This window comes from Lingula anatina, chromosome 7, assembly GCF_051362555.1.
Source record: "Lingula anatina isolate TDL-2025a chromosome 7, LinAna3.0, whole genome shotgun sequence".
NCBI lineage: Eukaryota > Metazoa > Brachiopoda > Lingulata > Lingulida > Lingulidae > Lingula > Lingula anatina.
The window spans coordinates 4,078,711-4,100,035 of NC_141773.1; the positions used below are offsets into that span (position 1 = coordinate 4,078,711).

General features: G+C 35.3%; 1 protein-coding gene and 1 long non-coding RNA gene across 5 annotated transcripts; one reads left to right on the forward strand and one right to left on the reverse strand.

The window, feature by feature from the left end:
* Positions 1-4,726: 4,726 nt before the first annotated feature.
* LOC106181163 (uncharacterized) lies at positions 4,727-6,241 on the forward strand. The gene is made up of 2 exons (XR_001240177.2): positions 4,727-4,794; positions 4,970-6,241. It is a non-coding gene; the product is annotated as an uncharacterized LOC106181163 (long non-coding RNA).
* On the reverse strand, positions 5,863-20,656 carry LOC106181162 (uncharacterized). 4 transcript variants are annotated; one of them, XM_013565463.2, is made up of 10 exons: positions 20,542-20,656; positions 18,556-18,782; positions 14,428-14,704; positions 13,640-13,770; positions 12,628-13,298; positions 11,715-11,834; positions 10,885-11,030; positions 10,249-10,422; positions 9,756-9,864; positions 5,863-9,378 (listed from the first exon to the last, which is right to left on the reverse strand). In XM_013565463.2, the coding sequence occupies exons 2-10, from the start codon at positions 18,769-18,771 to the stop codon at positions 9,267-9,269; spliced, it is 1,956 nt and encodes a 651-aa protein (XP_013420917.2). In that variant the 5' UTR covers positions 18,772-18,782; positions 20,542-20,656; the 3' UTR covers positions 5,863-9,266. The 4 variants fall into 4 exon arrangements, with proteins under 4 accessions (XP_013420917.2, XP_013420919.2, XP_013420920.2 ...); XM_013565465.2 differs by lacking the exon at positions 20,542-20,656 and adding an exon at positions 19,637-19,973; XM_013565466.2 differs by lacking the exons at positions 18,556-18,782; positions 20,542-20,656 and adding an exon at positions 16,584-16,603.
* Between the last annotated feature and the right edge of the window lie 669 nt (positions 20,657-21,325).

Genomic DNA, 21,325 nt, shown 5'->3' on the forward strand with positions numbered 1-21,325 from the left:
ATATCGTTTTTACGTAAACTAAAGACGTAAGATTAAGGATATTTTCTCCACGATCTCCTCCTCCTCATTCTTCTTATTATTGTTATAGTGAAGAATGACGACAACAGTTTGGAGCTTTCGAACGTTTATTCACAGACTCTCTTTTTCACAGAATCCACAAGTATTTATACTCTATTCTCCTAAAGATGTTTCCATTCTCATCTTACCAAAACGCTATTCAATATTCCCTAATTAAGTAATTTCAGTGAGACTTGTTTTTAATTTACAATATTTAAAATATTTTCCGATTTACTCATGCTTGGACCTTGTCCATCTCGAGTAAGCATGAGTTTTACACGTGTTAGAAACGTGCAAATCTATAGAAAAATTAACCAATCAGATCCAACTATATGTGACTTTGAAATGTTCCATTCTTTCTTACTTCGAGAACAGTCTCTACACTTGTTGACACTTAAAGAAATTTAACTTGCACTCAGTAACTTCCTACACATTTGATTCTGTTTTAATTTTTTTGTAATTATCGAAAGTATAATGCATTTGCTTTACAACATTATTATTATTATCATCGTTTTGTTTTGTTCGAAGAAAAAGGTAGTCATACTCAAGAATCGTAATTTAGAATTAAAAATTGTCATCGAACCTCACCAAAGCTTCCACGGAGCGGCTGCAAATAAACTGAGGGTAGGTGAAATCACAGAATTATTTTAAAAAAATGGTGAAACAAAAAGTCCGTCCCCCATAAGATTCGTACAGATTGGGGTTAGCGTGATGACAGTAAGTCAGAATCTACAAATAATCCTGGACAAATGAATGCGAACCGGAGTTTTATCATGGTGGTAATTCTGGTACGTGACATCACCATCATTGCTAATTTTGAGGTGTCAGCTTGCGTTCTCATGCAAATAAATGACGTGGCACTTTTACGTTGTAGGCTACTCCGTTTTTTTTCCTCCGAGAGCAATGGGAGCCAGGCGTGCCATGTGAAGTCAACTACTGTTCAAATAAACGCGATGTCACCAATAATTCGAGATTTTTTTTATTCCTAACCCAGCGTAACTTCCCGAGTGGAAAAATCTCTCAATAACAATAGTAAGAATGTATCAGTTGGCTGCATAGGTGTGGAATTTCTTATAATTTTGAGAAATGTACCTCGGGACATCACGAAATTGTGGGCGTAGATTGCTTCGAGATATCCTGTTTGGAAACAAGCGTGATGTTTCGTTTATCAAAAAATAGACCGATTTTAGATTAATTTCTATAACACTTCCGTTAAGAGGTTTAAAACATTTCATGTTTGCAGAATTTATTCGCCCTTAGTAACAGATATCCTCGAAATGGGAGATAGTGAACGGAGAGACATAATAGCGCAAAATACTTCTAAGTTGATTGAACGTTTGAAAGAAGTGTTTAATTGAACGAAAAAGTTGAAATTAATATTCGATGGTGCATATCAAAAATGCAATCCCCCACATAAATTCGCTCATCCATTATTTCGCCAAAATGTGTTTTGTATGTATGGTCACTCCCATGATGTTAAAACAATGTATCGGTTGCTTGTTCACCTGCAAGCTGGTGGTGCCCTCTTTTGAGAGATACTGTCATTAAAATGGAGTCATCTGCTTTCCTAAATATTCCTTAATCAATCCCTTAGTCTCTGTCTGAGTGGCACAGTGTTGAGGCCGATTTCGTCACTTTCTTAGCAATGTAAACCTTACCCTCAACCAGAGCCACAGATAGGTTTTTCACCAGATATTCACAGATATGTCTCCAGCTAATTCATGACCATATAGGACCTACATTTTTCTGGGGCGTCTCGATAGTCCGAAGGCTCATTGGCCCAAAAATCGTAACATTTTCATCCGTTTTTTAAATCAAGGGTTCGTTGGTCCGAAAATTCTACAATTAACATTCGGACCAATGGACCTTCGGACTATTGAACCTTCGGTCTTTTGCTACAGCCCCCATTTTTCAACTGTCCAACAAGAATTTCGGTATGGTAATTAATTTCCTCTCTCAGCTGGCCTCTAATATAGAGTGAAATGAATGAATCTGGGCACCATGGTGCTCTCACTGTCCCCTCTCTGTGATGATGATTCAAAGACCAGTATGGCGGCTGCAATCAGACACCTTAGACTGGCGTTCATGACTCTAAAAGTATCTGACTGCGGCCAAAGGACTGGCGTATAATATCTTAGAAAGGGGTACTTGCACCCACCCGGACGGGTATGATCCTCTGTCAAAATTTAAAGTGTATCACTCGATGATAATGTGTGTGTTTTACACCTAAAAGTTGCTTTTACATCTTCCTATAACACACCATATCTCGTTGAGTGGACAATGTATGCCGTCTAAAGATCAAATGAGTTATAATTAATGGAAGCAAAAAAGGACAAAATTGCTGACAGGCCTATAAAAATAACTTTCAGACATAACCTAAAATAATGTAGTTTTAGTTTGTTTGTTTGCTGAAAGGCCTGCAACAATAATTTTCAGACATAACCATAAAGTATGTAGTTTTAGTTTGTTTGTATAATCATAGTTTTACAGTGTTTTTCTTTTTCGAAGTACATCTTCAAAATGGGTATATTTTTATATTGACTGTATACTTGTATGCTCATCGATACATCCAGCCTCCCCATTTTTCCTCTCTCTTTTCGGCTGGGGTGAAGGTGCATCCCCCACATTCCAACAGGATGGAAAAGATCCATTCTGGGACCACAGATTCGCACCATAAACTTCAATTTGTACGATATGACACTAGCTTTTCGAAACCTTATAGTTGTTTTCTATCAGGTTTTTCAGTCTCTGTGGAGGCATAAGTTGCTATGTTTGTTATGACCATATCACAAACTTGGATATAAGTTTATTTACAGATCTAAAATGTCCTAAGATTAGTATAGATGTGAACTAATGCATTCTAACAACATATATTTTGATGAATTCTACAAAACCTGGTGTATGCATATTCCAACATGTGTATATTGCAGTTATGAGACTACTACTGTATAAAGGCCGAAGAGGAAGAGCGGCTGAACTAAACTGTGGGTGAAGAAAAAAGGTTAGACAGGCTCTCTCATCTTTATCATCTTCATGTTGCCGTCTTCCAGAACGACAACTGCAATCAAACACCTTCAGAAACTACCAAGATGGCCGCCCTCCTGAAGGCATTGGACTGCGGTTGCGACTCTGGGCTCCATTCTGGGTTGACACTGTTTTCCTAGTAAATTGCTACTCAGAAAACCGTTGTCAAATTAATTATAGCTATTTTAAATAAATAAATAAATAAATAAACAAATAAATAATGTATTAAATTCTCTCAAAGTCTTAAGGATGATATACCTCAAAGTCGAGCGTATGTATACGGCTTTTAATTGTCATAACAAAGCCACCATAACAAGAAAAAGTTTTATAGCTTAAATTCGTTATTTTGAAATTTGAATGGGGAAGCTAATTACGAAGTGGCAGGGAATTGTGGACGGCTTTTTCTGATGCCTCTCCACCGGTGCCTCGATCAACATATCGGTTTACAGATCCGAGGAGCAGGCGCTAACTTTTAATCTAATATCAAACGTTAATAATTTTGACAACTATCTATATTTGCACTGTGTGGAGCCTAAATGTGCCATTGACATATTTTATTATGCATGTGACAATTGCCTCTTCATCCTTGACTACAGTGCCATTTCTTCACAAAAAAATTCATTAGTCTAAAGCTTCGAAATGCTTAAAGCAAATGAAAAATTTCCCTTATTGTATCAAAGACATTTTATCTTAATAGATGAACAAAATCCATACATCATGGAATAACAGGAATAACAGAGGAATCAAAATAAACCAGATTTGTACCTGCTCTCGTGACAACATTTTAAAAACTGTTTTAGACCTTGCTGTAAATAGACCCAACTTAAATATAACGCATGTGATGAAAATCGATCTACGAGGCGAGCTTAAACACATTTCTGTGAAGAAATGAAAAAGGTAGTCTAGTTTACATAATTAAGTCATTAAAATATCAAAATGCGATCAGGCTTCGCTTTTAAGGAGTATTTTTCGCCAAGAGTCCATTGATAAACTTGAAACCATTCACTTATTTCCGGTGTATATTTAAAACGTGCTAAATCGAACAATTTCATAGTTTCATTTTATACTTTCATTTTAGAGAGTTACCGGATTTCGCGTGAAAGTCAAAACCGTTTAAAGTCATGGGAAACTCTTTTCTCTTTATTTTTGCTTTATCTGTATCCTGTCCAGCTAAAAGTCTTAGAAAACTGAAATCAGTGAAGCAAATGAGGTCTAAACATACATGTCTTTAAAAAGTGACTATATGAGAAAATAATATTTTTGCATCGCTTATTCCAGTGACTCCTCATAGTCAGATATGATAAAGATCAACTACAGTGTTGTATAACTATATGCGATTATATCTGTAACATTACCACCATAATTCCCTACCTCAGTTAAAAAAGACATGATATGTAGGACACCGCTGCGTGCAAAGTGCTTTCCACGGAGCTAGCAAAGTTAAATCCTTTCCCTTCTCTCAGCTAGGCGTTCCTCTCTCTCTCTCTCTCTCTCACTCACACAACACTGTCACACACTAGGAAGAATCATTACAAATTAAATATATTTTTCCACCTTCCTGATTGGCTAATGACTTTCAACGCTTGTATACAACAAACAGCATTACCAAGGCCCTGAAACGGATATCTATTACTTATCTTAATCTCGAGAGGTCACGTACGCCGCGCTTCGAAGAACCCCGCTCACCATTGACATACGACTCGGTTGTCAAAAGTTAGTTATCTTCATTTGCTAGATGCCCTAATGAGTTGTTGTTTATTTTGAACTTGAGATTTATTAGGTTTACGTTCTGTTTGCGATAAGAGGACGTGTCCATCTATTATCATAATAATTTTGGGTATCCTATTTTTGTTCTATCATTTTATTATTTATGCTTTTTTAATTACAGACATGGAGGAAACTATGGAGATAATGAGGGTCCAGAAGACCTCCACTACAAGAAATTAAATCTGGAGGTCCTCCCAATTTTGTTCAGTTCCAAACCAAGCATTTCATTTCCATTAGGTTAAGTTAACATTTGATTTATTATTATTATTATAAATTGTTTCACATAAACTTTACCAGTCAAGAGGACTATGACCTGTAGGACAGGCAGCTTCCCCATGTTAGTAATTATCTGTGAATTTCCTGCACCAAATTCAGTGTTTTGTTCCTTCATATATTATTTTTTTCTCTCTTACTTCCTGTTCTATATATGCTATAGGTACAACATTTGTAAGTATTTTTCTGGTGATGTCAATGTGTTTTAACATTGACGTGATCTTCGTCACTTTTAAGTGATGCTGCCAGATAAAACAGTTGCAAGAATGAGGAACATAATATAGCCGGTCACCCAAAGCTATGCTGCATCGGGGCCAAAGCCCCCCTCGTGAAGGAGATTATCCTTTCTCGTCCACCGCGTCATGACTACAGGCCCGTTAGAGGCATACCTGACGAGAGCAACGGAACCAGGAAGTAAAAATAGCAAAAGGGAAATCCCCTTGGTCACGTGCATTTCCGCTTCTAAGAAGTTTAATATAGAAATACAACGTAATCAAAAGAGCTAGGAGCATCATATTTGTAAATTCAACCATGTTTAATTAATTAGTTTTTCATGTCGAATTCTAGGTACCTCCCAATCTCTGGGGGCCAGTGCATGATTTTGAAATGCAAAACAAATAGGAAGTTAACGATGCTTAAAGCTACGACAAAACCCATTAGATGATGAAACTTTTGAAATTTGCACGTGGATACGTGCAAAACAATCACAATCAATTGGGTCTCTAAGAAACCAACAAACAATTTTTATAATGATAAAAAGCTGTAGCAGCCAGTATTTATTGGCATTAGTTCTGTTGGCACTATAACTACTCTTATAAACTAATTCAGAAATAAACATAATAAAGCTAGAATGAGAAGTTAAAATATACATGCATTAAACTAAGTCTTTAAAATCCCCTTACAGAAAGACAGCGTACAGTAAGATGTCCATTGAAAGCATATGAAGATGTAGGACTCATATCTTGAACAATTTTATATGTAAAGGATGGGTTTTTCTTATCTGAGTCTGCAGCATGCCAGCCATTATGATAACAATGACAATAATTGAAGTTACAATTCACAAAAATAAAATTAAAAAAATAATAATAAAATAAAAATAAATTTAAATTTTAAAAAAAAATCAGTTATAAACAAATAATGAAATCAGCCACATGGCCTGGGCAAGTGATTGAAGGCAGATAACACATATTTTGTACTGAACAAGTTTTAAAAACTGTTACAGTAGAGCTAGATAATAACATGAAGATAAACATAATAATACATAAAAAGACAACAAAACACGTATTCAAGGAGTTCAGTAAAACAAATCAGAAAAATCACATTGCCTTAAAGGGGGAGGGAGGTACATTTCATAGTTATTAAAAATGCCACTGTTACCAAGCAAAATGACCAAAACATAAATATGCATATTTCACAGATATATTTTAACTAAAATTCATGTTCACAATTCTTCAAATTATGTAATAGTAACATTTTGAGTGTAAATGTGTAATTCTGGTCTACAGAGCCCCTCTGAATACCATCCTCACGGCACAGTGCGTCTACTGAGAATTCAAATTTGGTATCGAAATTCTCCTTCACGAGCCACAGTTAGATTTCAAACAAATATGAAATTAGAACTTTTGTCAATGTTTTTTTTTGTCTTCTGCGGGACATTTGTCTAGAAGAAGTTTGGTTCCTGAGCTCTCAGATTTGAAAGATTTTTACCTGGTTAAAAACTTATGCTAGAAACCAATAATGATACCTCCCCCCCCCAAAAAAAGGGAAAAAATCCTGATATTGATTGTTTAGTTGCTGTATCTCACCTGTAGAGCAATTAGAGGTGACAAACTTCCCTCGCGTCACCCATCAAGATAAAGCACAAGTTCATATAAATATACCAATTTGCAACAGACTCAATTAATAATCTGGCCTGAATGAATCATCGATTCATTCCTTTAACTAAAATAATATTTTTTTGTATGAGAAGACAGATATCTTTATTTAAGATATAATATGATTATTTATACAGTAAAAGAGAAAAAGACCTAAAATACAAATTTTGTCAAAAGCAAAGTGTTACCCAAAATCAAGCTAATTGCTTAATTGCTCAATGTTGAGGAAGGCAAAGACTTTCACTGCTTGTTTAGAGAACTTCTACCAGTACATATGTATACTACACAGACACTTGGCACTATTGAATACGCTCAGCTTAATCAATGACCTTGATTCAGTATGTAGGTCACATTATCCAGGTCTTCATATCTTATGACCTTGGTACAGTATCAATTAAGGTCAGTGGTTTAAAACAGGGTTTCTGTGTCTAAGGCCGCATTCACAACCAAAAGTTGATCCGTGGACTAACAGATCCCCTGAACCACTTCAAAGCTTACTGCATAATCCCCATGGGGAATCTATTAAGTGTCTATTATAGGATTATGCAGCAAGTTTTCAACTGGGTGAGCCATACTTGATCTGGGGATCAGTTAGTCTGCAGATCAACTTGTTCTGAATGCGTCCTTATTTGTTATCGAGGATTTTTATAGCTTTCAAACTCGTTACTGAACTAAACACGTCAATGTATTTTGCTCAACTTTGCCTTATTCCAGCTACACATAAGTAAGCTGCAATAATTTCATGCTCACTTCAGTACTTAATTTCTTCTTGCATAATCTGATTAACATATCAGTAGAAATATTGAAATTTTAACAAGACAGATAATGTTTAAGGTAAAAGCTAAGGGAGATGTGGTATAATCAAAATCTATCTACATTAGGTTTATAGTTTAATTACAGCTCTATTTATATGTGTATAAATGAAAAATACTGTAAGCAATGAACCTGATATTTTAACAAAAACTTAAACTATTTGCACTTAATTAGCCAATGAAACAAAATAAGCCCCAATAAATGAAACTGACATCTACTTGAAGATCCTTGAAAGCAAGACTAGGAATACAATTACATGATCTGCTAGGTGTACACAATCAACAAACAACGAAACTACTACTTTCATATATTCATTTTAGAATATTTATAAATGAGAGTTTTCTAGAAATACTATTATACTTTTCTCCCTTCCAGTTAAAATTCCCATTGAAATGGCACAAAATGCCATTCAAATTAAAAACAAAATGCCTTCTTAAATAGTCTTAATCATTTCAAATGGCATTAAGCTATTCAGTAATAATACTCAGTATAAAGTAAGACATAACTGTGTCTCTATTAAATTTGTATTCACATTTTTTATAACCATCATGCATTTTTCACAAATGCACCATACAAGTCTTTTGCAGTTCACGAGCTTAATTACTTCATGTTGCCGGATAGCATTCTACAACTCTAATAAATTTATCATAATTGTGGATTAAATATAATAAGTCCCTTTCTCTGGTCTAAAAAAAGTTCTAACCTGTGACCAACTGTCTACAGGAAGTGCTCAGTCTGCTGCATACACTTGACGAATTTTTACAATTATATTAAAAACTACTAGAACTGTCCACTAGAACTGGACAAATACCCCTTGTCAAATATGGACACACAGACAGAGGGGGGAAATTCCTTCATGCCCCCGCTACATGTTATAGAATTTATGTGTGGCAAACTCTCCTTCAAAATGATCAAAATTGCAGGAGGAGAAAGGTCTGCATGAAAGCTAACTGGCCTAAGGTCAAATTTCTCAGAAGTTCACTATTCTGAAACTTTTTATGCTTTTTCAGAGATTTATGGATCTGAAATTTGAGAACAAAAACTGTGCAGACCATTCTACACCCAGGCAAGATGCTGAAGATTCATATGTTAAATATCAAAAATTGGTTTAAAAAGTTTTTAAAATGGGCAAATGGATATTGAAATAATATGCACAAGTGTGAGTGCCACAAAACTAAATGAAATCTGCCAGAGAGGTTAGTCAGACAATGTTTTGGCCATTTACTGACAGGCAGATGGGTATGTTTCAGATACCCTAAGGGCTCATAGGCAGCAGATTTAATAGTTATTTTTTAGGAATTCATTAATTACTCAACCCATTTCTACCTGCTACTAAAAGATTTATTGCAAGTCCTTGCACTAGGCTGCTAATACTTCAAAATTAAGTTGACTAGTCCCCAGCTGGTGGGTGACGACAATCTCTATCTCTGCATGAAGATATCATTTTCTAGCCTTGCACTAGTGAACCTCAGTTATGTCCGTGGAAATTTTAACCATGGTCAAGTCTTCTTTTCCTCCTCCAGAGCTGCCTGGCTTACTTGTAAGAGCATCGTCTGAGGGAAGTGACTGGCTGAAAAGAGAGCGAAATATGTATAAATCATGAAAGTAATTTCTTATAAAATTGGTGAAGACCACATAGTAACTTATAAGTTTTGGTCTACTACCCCCTACCCCATCCCCTTCTGCAATTAGCTTAAAGATCATTCACTAAAGATATCTGAGAGGAGACTTCTGAATGGCAATCTTAGGTAATGACTCTCTCTTCCAAGAATTTGGAGGAAGTGGTTAGTTCAAGAATTGTATAGCAGATGTAAGTTGAATGAAATATGCTCGATTTTACCTCCCTTGCTTAGTCTACAGGGGAATCATTTAAAACAATTTTCTTGTACCAAAAAGCACCAGAATATGGCCTACTTGTGCATAAAAAGTTACTATGAGATGACTCACTCATTAGCGCCAGGAATAGCCACCAATGGTGCAGCACCAGGACGCAGTAACCCAGCACCTGGGACCTTGAGAATGGACTGGTTGGGATTGCACGATATACTTGTCAGTCCTGGGAAAGAAAATGAATAACTTTTATCAATTTTCATGAATTTTTAATAAAAGAAGTTTATACACATTTAAATCAAAATTATACAAACACAAACAGGGGTTACTTCACCTAGGCATTGCATGTCTTGTTGTACTAGTCTAGTAATAAATACAACAAACAGCATTTCATTAAGTAAGCAATCAAAGTAGTTATTTTGCTTAAGGAATTGTTATTCATAAATATAGCCCATTTGAGGGGATTAAAATTACTGTCTCTCTTATCTACAGGATTTCACAATGCTTCTGAAGCAAAAAGCACATGATGTTAGCCATGTTTTACTGTGGCACTTGTATTATGTGTGTATATATATAAAACTTTACATTCATATTGAATAAAAACATCTACCAGTTTCTTTTTCCCTTTCCTCCTCCTCTGTTTGACCAAATGGCACTAAGTGTGTGATAGAAGTCTTCCTGGCCTTGCGCTTCTGACTGCCCACCAAAGAAGATGGAGCCACTGGTTCAAGACGACCTCCAGCAAATGTTGAGATCTTCACATCGCAAAGACTTGAGGCACGTTCTGAAGGGCAACATATTTAAAGGTGCCTAAATATTACAAAGAAATGGTAACTCATAAGCAGTAGGTGAAAGTTTAAGGGGCATCCTAAGATATGTACCAACAACAATATTTGAAAACAATACGAAAAAGAACACACAAAAATATGTTGTCATTTCTCTTCCTATATAAACATGAATTTTTCCTTCAGTATGGAATAAATTGATCAATTTTGTGAATGAAGACCTAATATAATAATATTATGTAGGTCAGTCATTTTATCAAGTTTTACATCAACAAAGTTTTTTAATCTATTAATGGACTTACAATTAAGTCTAATTGGCAAAGTTTCTTGATGATGTTTGATGTCACCTATTCTCAATATTTATACAGTAAAAATCTTAGATATGCATGTGTCTTTTTTCTTTACAGCAAAGGCATGACTCTCACAATTGTTTCAGGAAAGCAGAACTTGCTCATGTTTACCTATTGTAAGTTCTCCATAAGAGTGGCGTTTACTGCCTTCACTGTGGTGGCGTTTTCGAAGTGAGAATGACTTAGACCTTCGTCGGCTGAGATCATCAATGGAGCAGGCTGGTAAACTAGCGATCTGAGCTTCCAGGTCAAACGTACTAGAAATTTGCAAACATACAATTGAAGCAAAATGACATCTGCAAAAAATGAAGGAGAATAAACAAAGACTTCCTACCAACGCCTACAAGAAAAAAAAAAAAAAAAAAAAAAAAAAAAAAAAAAAAAAAAAAAAAACCCAATGCCAAAAAAAAATTTAGAAAACTAGGCACTGAATATAATGTTCCAAATATGGAAGTCCCACTTCCATTTAGAGTTAGCAGACTTCACATATAACAGACCAAAACAGTCTGTTCCAACCAGTGTGTTATATGTGAAGTCTACTACACTACACGAGATGAATGCAACAATTTGTTTAATTCAAATGCATACATATAACATTCCCATTTTTTAATTAATAAACTTCTGCAGGGTTCTTAAGGCAAAATCCTTAACATATTTCCAGATAAAGAAAGAGACATTGTTAATATTGTAGGACAACTTTTAAGTTCATTAATTCAAGATGGTATGTTTTAAAGTTTAATTTTTTTCCCTTTAATGTACACACTGCTGAAAACGTGTAGAGCTTTGCTTTAAAAACAAATCTTTTTGTCAGTGATAATGATGATGACTATCATTATCAATTATATGAGATTGGAATTTAAGACCAAACTGGAACAAACAAAAGCTGGGTGGAGTATATTTTGGTGATCAGTGAGGAGGTTTATAAACTAACAAGATCTCACCCAGTTTTGTACTTCCTGGCCCTGTCCAGTTTGTCAGATTCGGACATGTTCCTCCTCCTTGTTAACTTGAGTGGGGGCGACTCATCTTCAGCCCTCGGGCAGGGAGTAAGATTCTCACTGCTGAATAAATAAATACACAAAGTAATAAACAAATAAATGAGATGTATCTCTGCTTTACTTGCACCAGTCAAATGCACAGCTTAATGCAGAATTAGTTCAAAAAATGACAAAGACAACCTGTCATTTTGAAAATATTGCATGTGATTTTGATCATGTAGTAAAGTTTTTTTTTCTGTTGGAATACCTTTCTGTCATAAAAAATTACATCTTGATATTAATTTCATCAAGCATTGGCAACTTTTGCTGTAATTGATAATGAAAATGATACAAAATTTGCAGGGGCAACTTTCATGTCAGTGGCAAGTAGTCAACAAAATATTTCAACAGGGTAAGTCTATATGTGTTAATTACCCTGTTGAAACAATCATTCCACGTAGATCGATCCACCTCTGCAGGGACTCTCACTGAATGCAATCAGATTAACATACTTTCTCTGGTTTCTAACATATTCGTATATTGACCAGTTTTTCAGTAGTCTGCTCAATGCCAAGAGTCCCTGTGGAGTTACATCGATGTACATAGAACAATATTTTTCATGGGAATGAGCTCTATCCACCCATACTGCATAGTACAACCAGGAAGGTGGACAAGGCAACAATAAGCCTTTTGCAGCTAGATGGCTGTTGACTTCTTGTTTACTGAAGAGCCTGCTCTCCAGCATTCTTTTGTTTATTGGAGAGCAAGCTCTTTAGTAAACAAAGGAAGTCAACATCTTGTTTTCTTGCTACAAAAGGTCTTTCCTATCAAATCAAAGGTTCCACACAGCGCTAGATGCTAGTGCAGCAATAATTACCTTTGTGGCCTCTCTGGGGCAGCCCAGGACCTCCTGCTGTGCTTGTCTTGCACCGTGCTGCCATCTATGGACGAGAGCAACTCATGGGACTTTGTCTTAAACAACATTGCCGACCAGCTGCTCTGTGGGCCCTGTAGCTCATCACAAAATCCAGCCTGGTCATCTGAAAATGTCATCTTTGGTGGTTTGTTACTGGCCTCATTTTCAGTCTCAGCGTGCGCCTCAGAATGTTGGGAGCTTTCGCTGCTATCGACATCCAGTGACATGGAGGACTGAGACAGAACATTGTTGTTGATCAAGCTCTCAGAGATTCCGTTAGAATGACTATTGGTGTTCATGTCATTACACCTGGCATTCGCCTTGTTTCCGAAGAAACTCTCACCCTGTTGAAAGTGTGTCTCCTGAGACGGAAGATTGCCGTTTTGGTGACTTAGGTAAAGCTGCTCAATAACAGAATTAACAACTTTCTTCCCCTCAACATTTGCCAGACTGTATTCCTTTCTTTCATTCAGGAACCGTTCCCGCGCTATTTGATTCTGAACCACAGAAGCCATCTCTACTGCATCTTTATCATTGGACAGCATACAGATAGTCTTCATTTGATTGGTTATTGTAGCGGTCAGGTGATCGGCAGCCTTGGGATCCCTATGGTGTAGTTTACTTGAACACATCTGAATTGACAACAAGACAGAAAAAGATTATCATTTTTATTATTTTTTTTTCATTTCTCCATTAAAACTGCAGTTTGATGACTCAAACATATACACATGTAATCATTTCTCATTAAGATGTATTTAAATGACTCCAACAGTATTCACCTTAATACAAGATCACAATGATATATATAAGGCAGTCTATTTTATTAAGAAGAATAAATAAACAAGAGTGAAATCAAGCAACGCAGGTCACTAATGAGCCAGTGCATATAATTCCTATCTTCTTTGACTGAAGATAATGACATAGTATATGTAAGATTCTTAAAAAACGCCTCATCTTGAAACCTGCCATTTACCTCAGCTAGTTCCATTAGGGCTTCATTTGGCTTGCTGTCTGTATTGTCTTGTTTGGTACTCCCACCTGGTGGGGATTTCCCCTGCTGTGTTGCTGCTAAGAGCAAATTCAACCCTCCCATGTTGACAGGGTCTGAAAACAATGAGACACATTAATCTATTATATTTTAACATAAATTTTATATTTTAAATTTAAAAATAACCCCCCAAAAAATAATTATAATAATCCTTCTATTAAAATCAACAAGAAAAATTCTGTTCTTGGTTTTTACACTGTTTTTCAGGTAAACGGGAACTGTGCTGGAGAATGATTTAGCAAATCACAAATGCAAATTCTGATAATCTTGCCAACCAAAGAATTTCATCAGCTGTGCATACAACGAAAGTTACAATAGGTCTTCAACACTTCTAGGCTCATTCCCTGATAAAGGTCTCTTGTGAAACTATCGAGTATTGGAGTGGTAATAAATCTGAATTAAGCCATTGTTTGGAGCATCTATTAATTCAACTTTGAAAATCTTATCAGTCCAAATTGAAAGCATGAATATCAGTTACAGTGAGAGACCTGGTTGCTGTCTGATTAAATTAATTTTTTACGTGACAGGAGATATAGTTCAAAATAAAGATAATCTGAAACAGTACTTCCCAGTTTCCATGGTTACAATTACTATTTCAGCTTCAGATGACTTGGACCATGTTAACTAACACATTTTCATATTTCTTTCAGCTATAACAATAAAACGTAACGTAAGTAATAACCGTTAACGTAAATAATAAGTCCATGATTTACCTGCTAGTTTAAATTTTCCTGTTGTAATACTATTGGGGTGGTTGTCGTTGACGTCCTCATACATCTCACCTTCCTGACCCTGACCTTGCACCACATGACCTTGAACTTCCATACTGCCATCGCTTTCCTGCTCGGCAAACCCAGAACTGCTTCTTTTGGTTTGGACAACTACTCTGGCATTTGATGGCCGTGTTACAGGTTTAGATGTAGTTTCTGTGATCTTTCCAGGATTGTGCCATTTAAAATCTGGATTGGCTTTCATAAAGGCCTCCTTGTACTGGAAATATACGTTATAAATTGTCAGACACACATATTACTATTTTTCTTAAATAATTAAGCTGAAAAGTAAGCTGAACATAGAAACTGAGAACATGACCCTAAACTATTAATTAATAGATGGGTGCTTAACTGGTTGATCCAGTTCAGAATGCTTTGCTTTACAAACGAAATGTAGGACAGCAAAATATGAAGATATACAGAAATAACAAAAATTGAGAACTGTTGAAATTCTGACAACAGTAGAAATTAAGATAATATTAGTGAGAATATTTCTGATTCCATCTCTTGGGATGTTAATTGCATCAATTCCACACCTCAACATGGACCAAAGTCTGAGCTAACTCTATAAATTACCCTTGCATTGACACTATTACAGCTATTTTAAATTTGACCCTTTCTGCTACTTGTCTTGAGGACTGTTGTATGCATGAGGTCCACAGGACAAGTAGCAGAGTATACAATTTTTTATCAGCTACTGTCAACCACGATTCCCTCTTAAAACCAAAATGACAGTGACTAAAGGGAGAGGTGAAGGAGGCATACTAAATGGCATGGACAAGATGGCACCTGCATACTAATCAGTATTTTGCTTCTGGTTCATTTACAGAGAAGATGGCTTGAAGCAGCATCACAACCTATACAAGAGCATGTTACATGATCTTATAATTTAATTAAAAAATGCAAAGAATGTCCTACTTGGCCTCACTTTACTGTAAACATTTGAGTTTTAAAAATTCTTGGAAAATAGATAAAATCAATAGACAAAAATTACAGCAGTGCCTTTAGTATTTTATGTTAAAGCACTGGACCATTAGAGTTTGGTGGTGAAGTCAGTGCAATAACAACATTCTTAACTTAAATACAATAACATAATCACTCTAGACTAAAATATCCAAGAAGTTCACAATTCTTCTCAAAGCACAGCTAACACAATTTAGCATCATCCACCCCATCTGTTAGTTCCTACCAAGGTCTTTGGTAAGAAATTCAGTAATCGTAACTGTATATGGTTTAAAGTTTAGAAAATAAGACGAGTTAAAAATATTTTAGACCATGATTTTTCATTTACAGCCTTCATTTTTCTACAAACTGACCATGTTAAATCTATTTCGATTTGAAATTTTCAAGGAGGCAAAAAAAAAAAAAAAAAAAAAAAAAAAAAGAAGAGAGAAAAGATATAATCTTTTAAGATTAATATGGCTGTTGGGTATGTAACATTCACTCTCGTGACTCTGTATACAAAAATGGCATTGTTGTTGCCAAATATTAGGTCACAGCATTGTTTGAATTAAAATAGCTAGCGGCTCTCTGAATCTGTATCTACAGAAAACATACAAGGCTTTTCAGTCCCTTACAGCTGGAATGACACAGTACAGGAGTGCCTCTGATTCCCTGTTTAAAACCTTTAGGAGTCAAGCTGATGACCATGTTATAAGTATATTTACTGTAACTTAGAGCGGCAGTAAATAAATCTTAAACTGTTTTTATTTTACTAGTAACTATTGATTTAGAGGATTTATGGCCTGCATGTTAAGGTTTATGATCAATCAATGATCCTTCCTCTCATTTTACACATACATACCCGCATAACACACATTTGGAGATAATGGGAACTAATGAACAATAACAACCCAATGCTCATCCCTCAGATGCAAGAAGTGATATATATATGTATTTTTTTCTAAAACCACCAAACAGTGAAAACAAGACACCTCACCCCCCCCCCCCCCCCCAAATCTGAAAAAAATAATGCATATTATTTGGCTAAAACAATCTGACAAAAAAAGTGAAAACCTTTGTAACCAAAATCCACTCTTGTACATTTCTTTCAATATCAGAACAAATCAAGGTGAAAAACAATAACAAATATACCCTACAGCACATTTTCCTCAATTTCAGCACCAAAGGAGCGGCCTGGATTTGGTCAATACATTTTCCACTGTAGCCGGAGTACCCTGTGACTCATACAGGTCAGCGAGTTCATTGGGTAAAAAACAAGCACACATTTGTTCCATATTGCAGCTGCTGGCTCAGTTCTTAGGACACTTATGTGTCTATCTCATGAAAACACAAAATGAAATATTCCCAAATATGTGTGTGAGATTTTTTTAACCTTTCCTACCTTTTTTTCTACTTATTTTTCAGCTTGTTTTGTTCCTACCTTTTTTCTACTTAATTCTCAGTTTGTTTTGATCATCTGAAAATGATACGTACTCAACTACCCTGTGATAAAAAACTAGGGTTTGTTTCACAAAATAACTGAAGTAGAAAATTCGTGTTGGCAAAGACTGTTAAAACTACTATGAAAAAGGTCATCATTGACTTAAAAGAATAAATTACAAGAGCCATACACCATCCACCATCTTTTGACATTGAGGTCATAAAATTGTTTTATCACCGTTTTAAGTCAACTTGGTTACATTTCACAAAGACTCTGTAAAGAACATTTCTAAATTGTTATAAACTTAGCCTAAAGCAAATTGTGATCATCTCAATTGGCAATCCCATTTAGATAAACCAAATATTTTTTTGTGTGCAAATCATTCATGAAATACTCTCATATAGTCAGATATCCAATATTTGTTGTCTAAACTTAGCCCAAAATCATACAACTTTTTATGAAATGACCCCGAACAAACACACCTTTTCTGGCTGTGTTATTTCTAAACACAAGATTCTTGTCCAATAATAAAGACCAAACTATTATTATAGTCCCCGTATTTGCCCTCATCAGCTACCTGCAGTATGAGATGGAGCACGTACTAGTAGGATGATCGACTAAGATGACTTCATCCATTACACCATCAGCCATCTCAACATGAAGACTGACATAACCTAAATATCACCTGTTGTGGACTGGGTAACCTGATCTCTTCCTTCTGTTGCTGTTTATGTTTTTGCTGTGAGTGGCGTTAGGTCTTGTTCTAGCAAGTTAACAAGAAGTGTTATTCAGAAAATTCAACTTTTTTTTTTGTCACTCCATTTTGCAATTTTATATCTGCCAAAAAGAAGAATATCTAACAATATCACCGTGTTGCCATGATATTGCTTATTATTATAGTCACAGAACGTATACTTTAGCCCTTTACACACAAAAAAAAAAAAAAAAAAAAAAAAAAAACTGAAATGTACTTTAAAAGTTCACAACCATCAGCCCACAGATCAATCAATAAATAATAAGGCCCTCAAAACCAGTACCAGTACATCCTCCCCAGAGACTGTTTATTTGTCTCTTTGAATATTCTCTTTACTGTTTGATTTCTAATACAAAATTTAAAATGCTTGACTCCACCCCCGGGTAATGTAATTATTCAGTAAATTTGAATAAAATGAATTAGTACATTTCCAGAAAAATTATGTTTATAATAATTGATACTTCAGATGTTAATTCAAATGTTTAAGAAAGTTTGTTGGATTTATGTCCAAAATTTAATTTTCATAAGTTACTTAAATGTTAAATCTTGAATGAGTAAAAGACTGCAAAGAGAAAGGCACTTGAAAACTTTTACAAATGTGGTGTATCACATCATTTCCCTAACAGTTGTCCTTTGTTGATGAAAACATGACTGAGCGGTTGAAGAATGCCTTGTATTACAGTTATTTGTTTACAGCTAGTTTCTACATCTCTTGACCAAAACGGAGGAAACAGCAGTAGAGATTTACCCAGAAGCAGCACATCCAGAGTACTAGACATTAAACACTTCTTCTTTATCAGTTTATTAAACACGTTTTATTGTTAAATCTGTGCTTGGTTCACCCCAGCATAACAACTGCTTAAATCCAGAACATAATAGAATGGAGATTCAGTTACAAATTTTTTTTTTTTTTTTTGGAAATTCACACTATTACCTGTTTAGCAAGATCTGTGTATAATTTCTTTTCGTGGCTGTCTAACTTGGCCCAGAGATCGCCAAGTATCCTGGTGATGCTGCGATTGTCCAAGTTTGGATGCTTCTCCTTCACAACACTTCGGTGACGTTTACAAAATATCAGGAAAGCATTCATGGGTCTCTTGACTGGTGACTCCTCGGAGCCTGTGACATTCTCTTCAAGCACATCCATCATCAGCAATCAACCTTGAAATAAATTTTAAAACAATTGAATTCATCAATTTCATTTTCATAACTGTAATTGTTCACATTATTATTAAAGCTGTTTTTTAATATTTGATTTCCTTGTGAACAATACAAATTTAAAACTTATGGCACACCCCTTAGTAACGATGGCTATAATAACATCTGTAATTTTCCATCAGCATGATATGTCTGTTATAGGCACGCACATCAGATTAATGACAAATACACAAACTGAATGATGCAAGAAATGCAGGAAGTGAAATAGTAGAGTTTCATTCAACGAACTCGTCAGTCAGCTTAACACAACTGGAACTCCCAAACTGTCAGGGTTATTTTTGGTTTTACAATGACAACAATTTCATTACTGATCATCTATCGTAAAGAGTGTACAAAAAGGTGTCACTTTAAGTTTATGTTGAAGCTCTGTAAATTTAACCATCCCCATTTAAATCTGTGTAGCTGCAGTATGTCACGTTTTGACATGGACAAATGTAGTGTCAATGACCTTTGCATAGATTTTAATTAATTTGTGGCAGTAGGTGTCACAATAACCTCTACTTAAAGAAGAAATATTGGAGTGTCACTTCTAATAATAAGACAAAGATTATCTTTAGGTTTTTATTGTGATTTTGAAAGCAGTAGAGCACTGGTGAAATTCTATGCTAGATGTCTCTAGACATGTTCTGTTTGTGGTGTCACTAGTTGGCAAACCTGACTCAGGTGGAGAGAATTTTTATTAATATGAAACTGAAAGTAATGTTTAAAAAATTCCCAATCACACAAAAATTTTGGGTTGGATATCTCTTAAAAGGTGATAACTAAAAGTGAAATATTACATGTGCTGAACATCTTACCCCTCAAATTTCATACTTCTCATCTATTGTTTTCTTCTTCTTTTTTTCTTCAACTAGCAGCGAAAATTACTGTAGTGAAGAATTCCATATTTAGCCAATTTTGTGGAATTTGACACCGTAATGGTCACATTGTGGCAAGTATAAAGTCCTCTGCCTGGTATAATATTAGATGAGTCAAAGCCAATTCATCTAATAAAATATGTTTCAAGGGATACATTGGTAGCACAGATATACAATCTGTTTGTATTTTCCAACCCACATATTAGCCTGTCAGTTTTCAAAGTGAAGGTCACCACTGTTAAACCGCAGATCAGCTGACGGCCTTTTAAATTTACGGTAATTTCAGCGCCACATATTACGGACATTACCCCTGAGTATCGAGTGGCAAAATTAGCCGTGATGTAATCTTTCTACGTCCACCATGATGTGATGAAATAGTTCGTGTTAAAAAGTCCCCTCGATGTATAAAAAGTAGGTCATCGCTTGCACATATGCAAAGATCATCGACATTGGATTTGTGTACATGTCAACACACGCGGCACGTAGCTGAGCGGAGTTAAATGAGAACTGGTGGGATTTTAAGAGCCTCAGCGAAAAAACATCACCTTATTACAAAAAATTTACTTTTTACGATATAATATCTTTCAGTGATGAATTTTTTGTCTCTGTAAAATGAAATAAACCCGATAGTTTGGGAGTTTCCCCTGTGCCCTAAATCGTTAAATCTGCTAAGCTGACCGACCGGCAAGTTCGATGAATGAAACTCTCCTGGTTTCACTTCCTACGAATCTTACGTCACTCAGTATGTAAACTGTTAATCTACCTGATGTATATAACTTTAAGAGACTGGCGTGATGGCGATGGAAAATTACTTTCAGTCAGAATTTGATGTGAAAACAACCTACCCATTTCCAGCTGACAGGCTCTACTTGTTTGTTTCACAAAGTGGGTCATCCAGGGATGTAGGTCATTCCGATCGCGTCTTTTCACGCGAGATCTAAGATGTCAGTGTGACACAATGCGACAGTTGAGACGAGACCTAAGTTTGTTTTCACTGCTTCTCTACTGCATTTTCAGAGCATACTCAACATTGTTATTTACTGTCACCCACATTTCACTGAAGTTTTTTAGGGAAATCTATAACAAATTAGTGACAGCAATATTCAGTTCGTTATTACTTAAAAAGTAATATTTTTATGACAACCACTAAAAAAAGTTTTAAATGTTTTGTTGTCTTGCTTGTGCCATTTGTCAAAGATAAGTGTAGAGAAACAGTCCATTTAAACACTTTGAGGAATTTGAAAGGGGTTGGTTTTATAGAGAGGACCATTTCTATGTTTTTGTTATTATTTAGTTTACTTTCTTTAAAAACTAAAATTAAAGTGTTGGGTCTAGATCTATGAGCTTCTGAACTCCTTTCAAGACTCAAAAATTCAAATACCAAAATACTATGACATGACCTATTAGAAAAAGTAAAAATAAGATATAATGGGTTTGGTACGATAAAAAAAAATAAAAATAAATAAATAAATAAAAAATAAAAAAAAAACATGAAAAGGTTTGGTACAATGCATATCTAGGTGAAAACAGTGACAATGATAATCAAACATTTTCAATGGCTGCCCTATTCAAATCTAAATGATCCCATCAGCGTCTAGAAAAATAAAGACCCAAGAAATGCATTTTTCT

Bases quoted from the DNA above. Each gene is read 5' to 3' on its own strand.
- LOC106181162 (XM_013565463.2), bottom strand. From the start codon at position 18,771: ATGATGGATGTGCTTGAAGAGAATGTCACAGGCTCCGAGGAGTCACCA. The intron at 11,835-12,627 runs GTAATTATTGCT...TTATTTATTCAG, and splicing joins GCCCCAGAGAGGCCACAAAG to CAGTGAGAATCTTACTCCCT. The intron at 10,423-10,884 runs GTAAACATGAGC...GTTGCCCTTCAG, and splicing joins TTATGGAGAACTTACAATAG to AACGTGCCTCAAGTCTTTGC.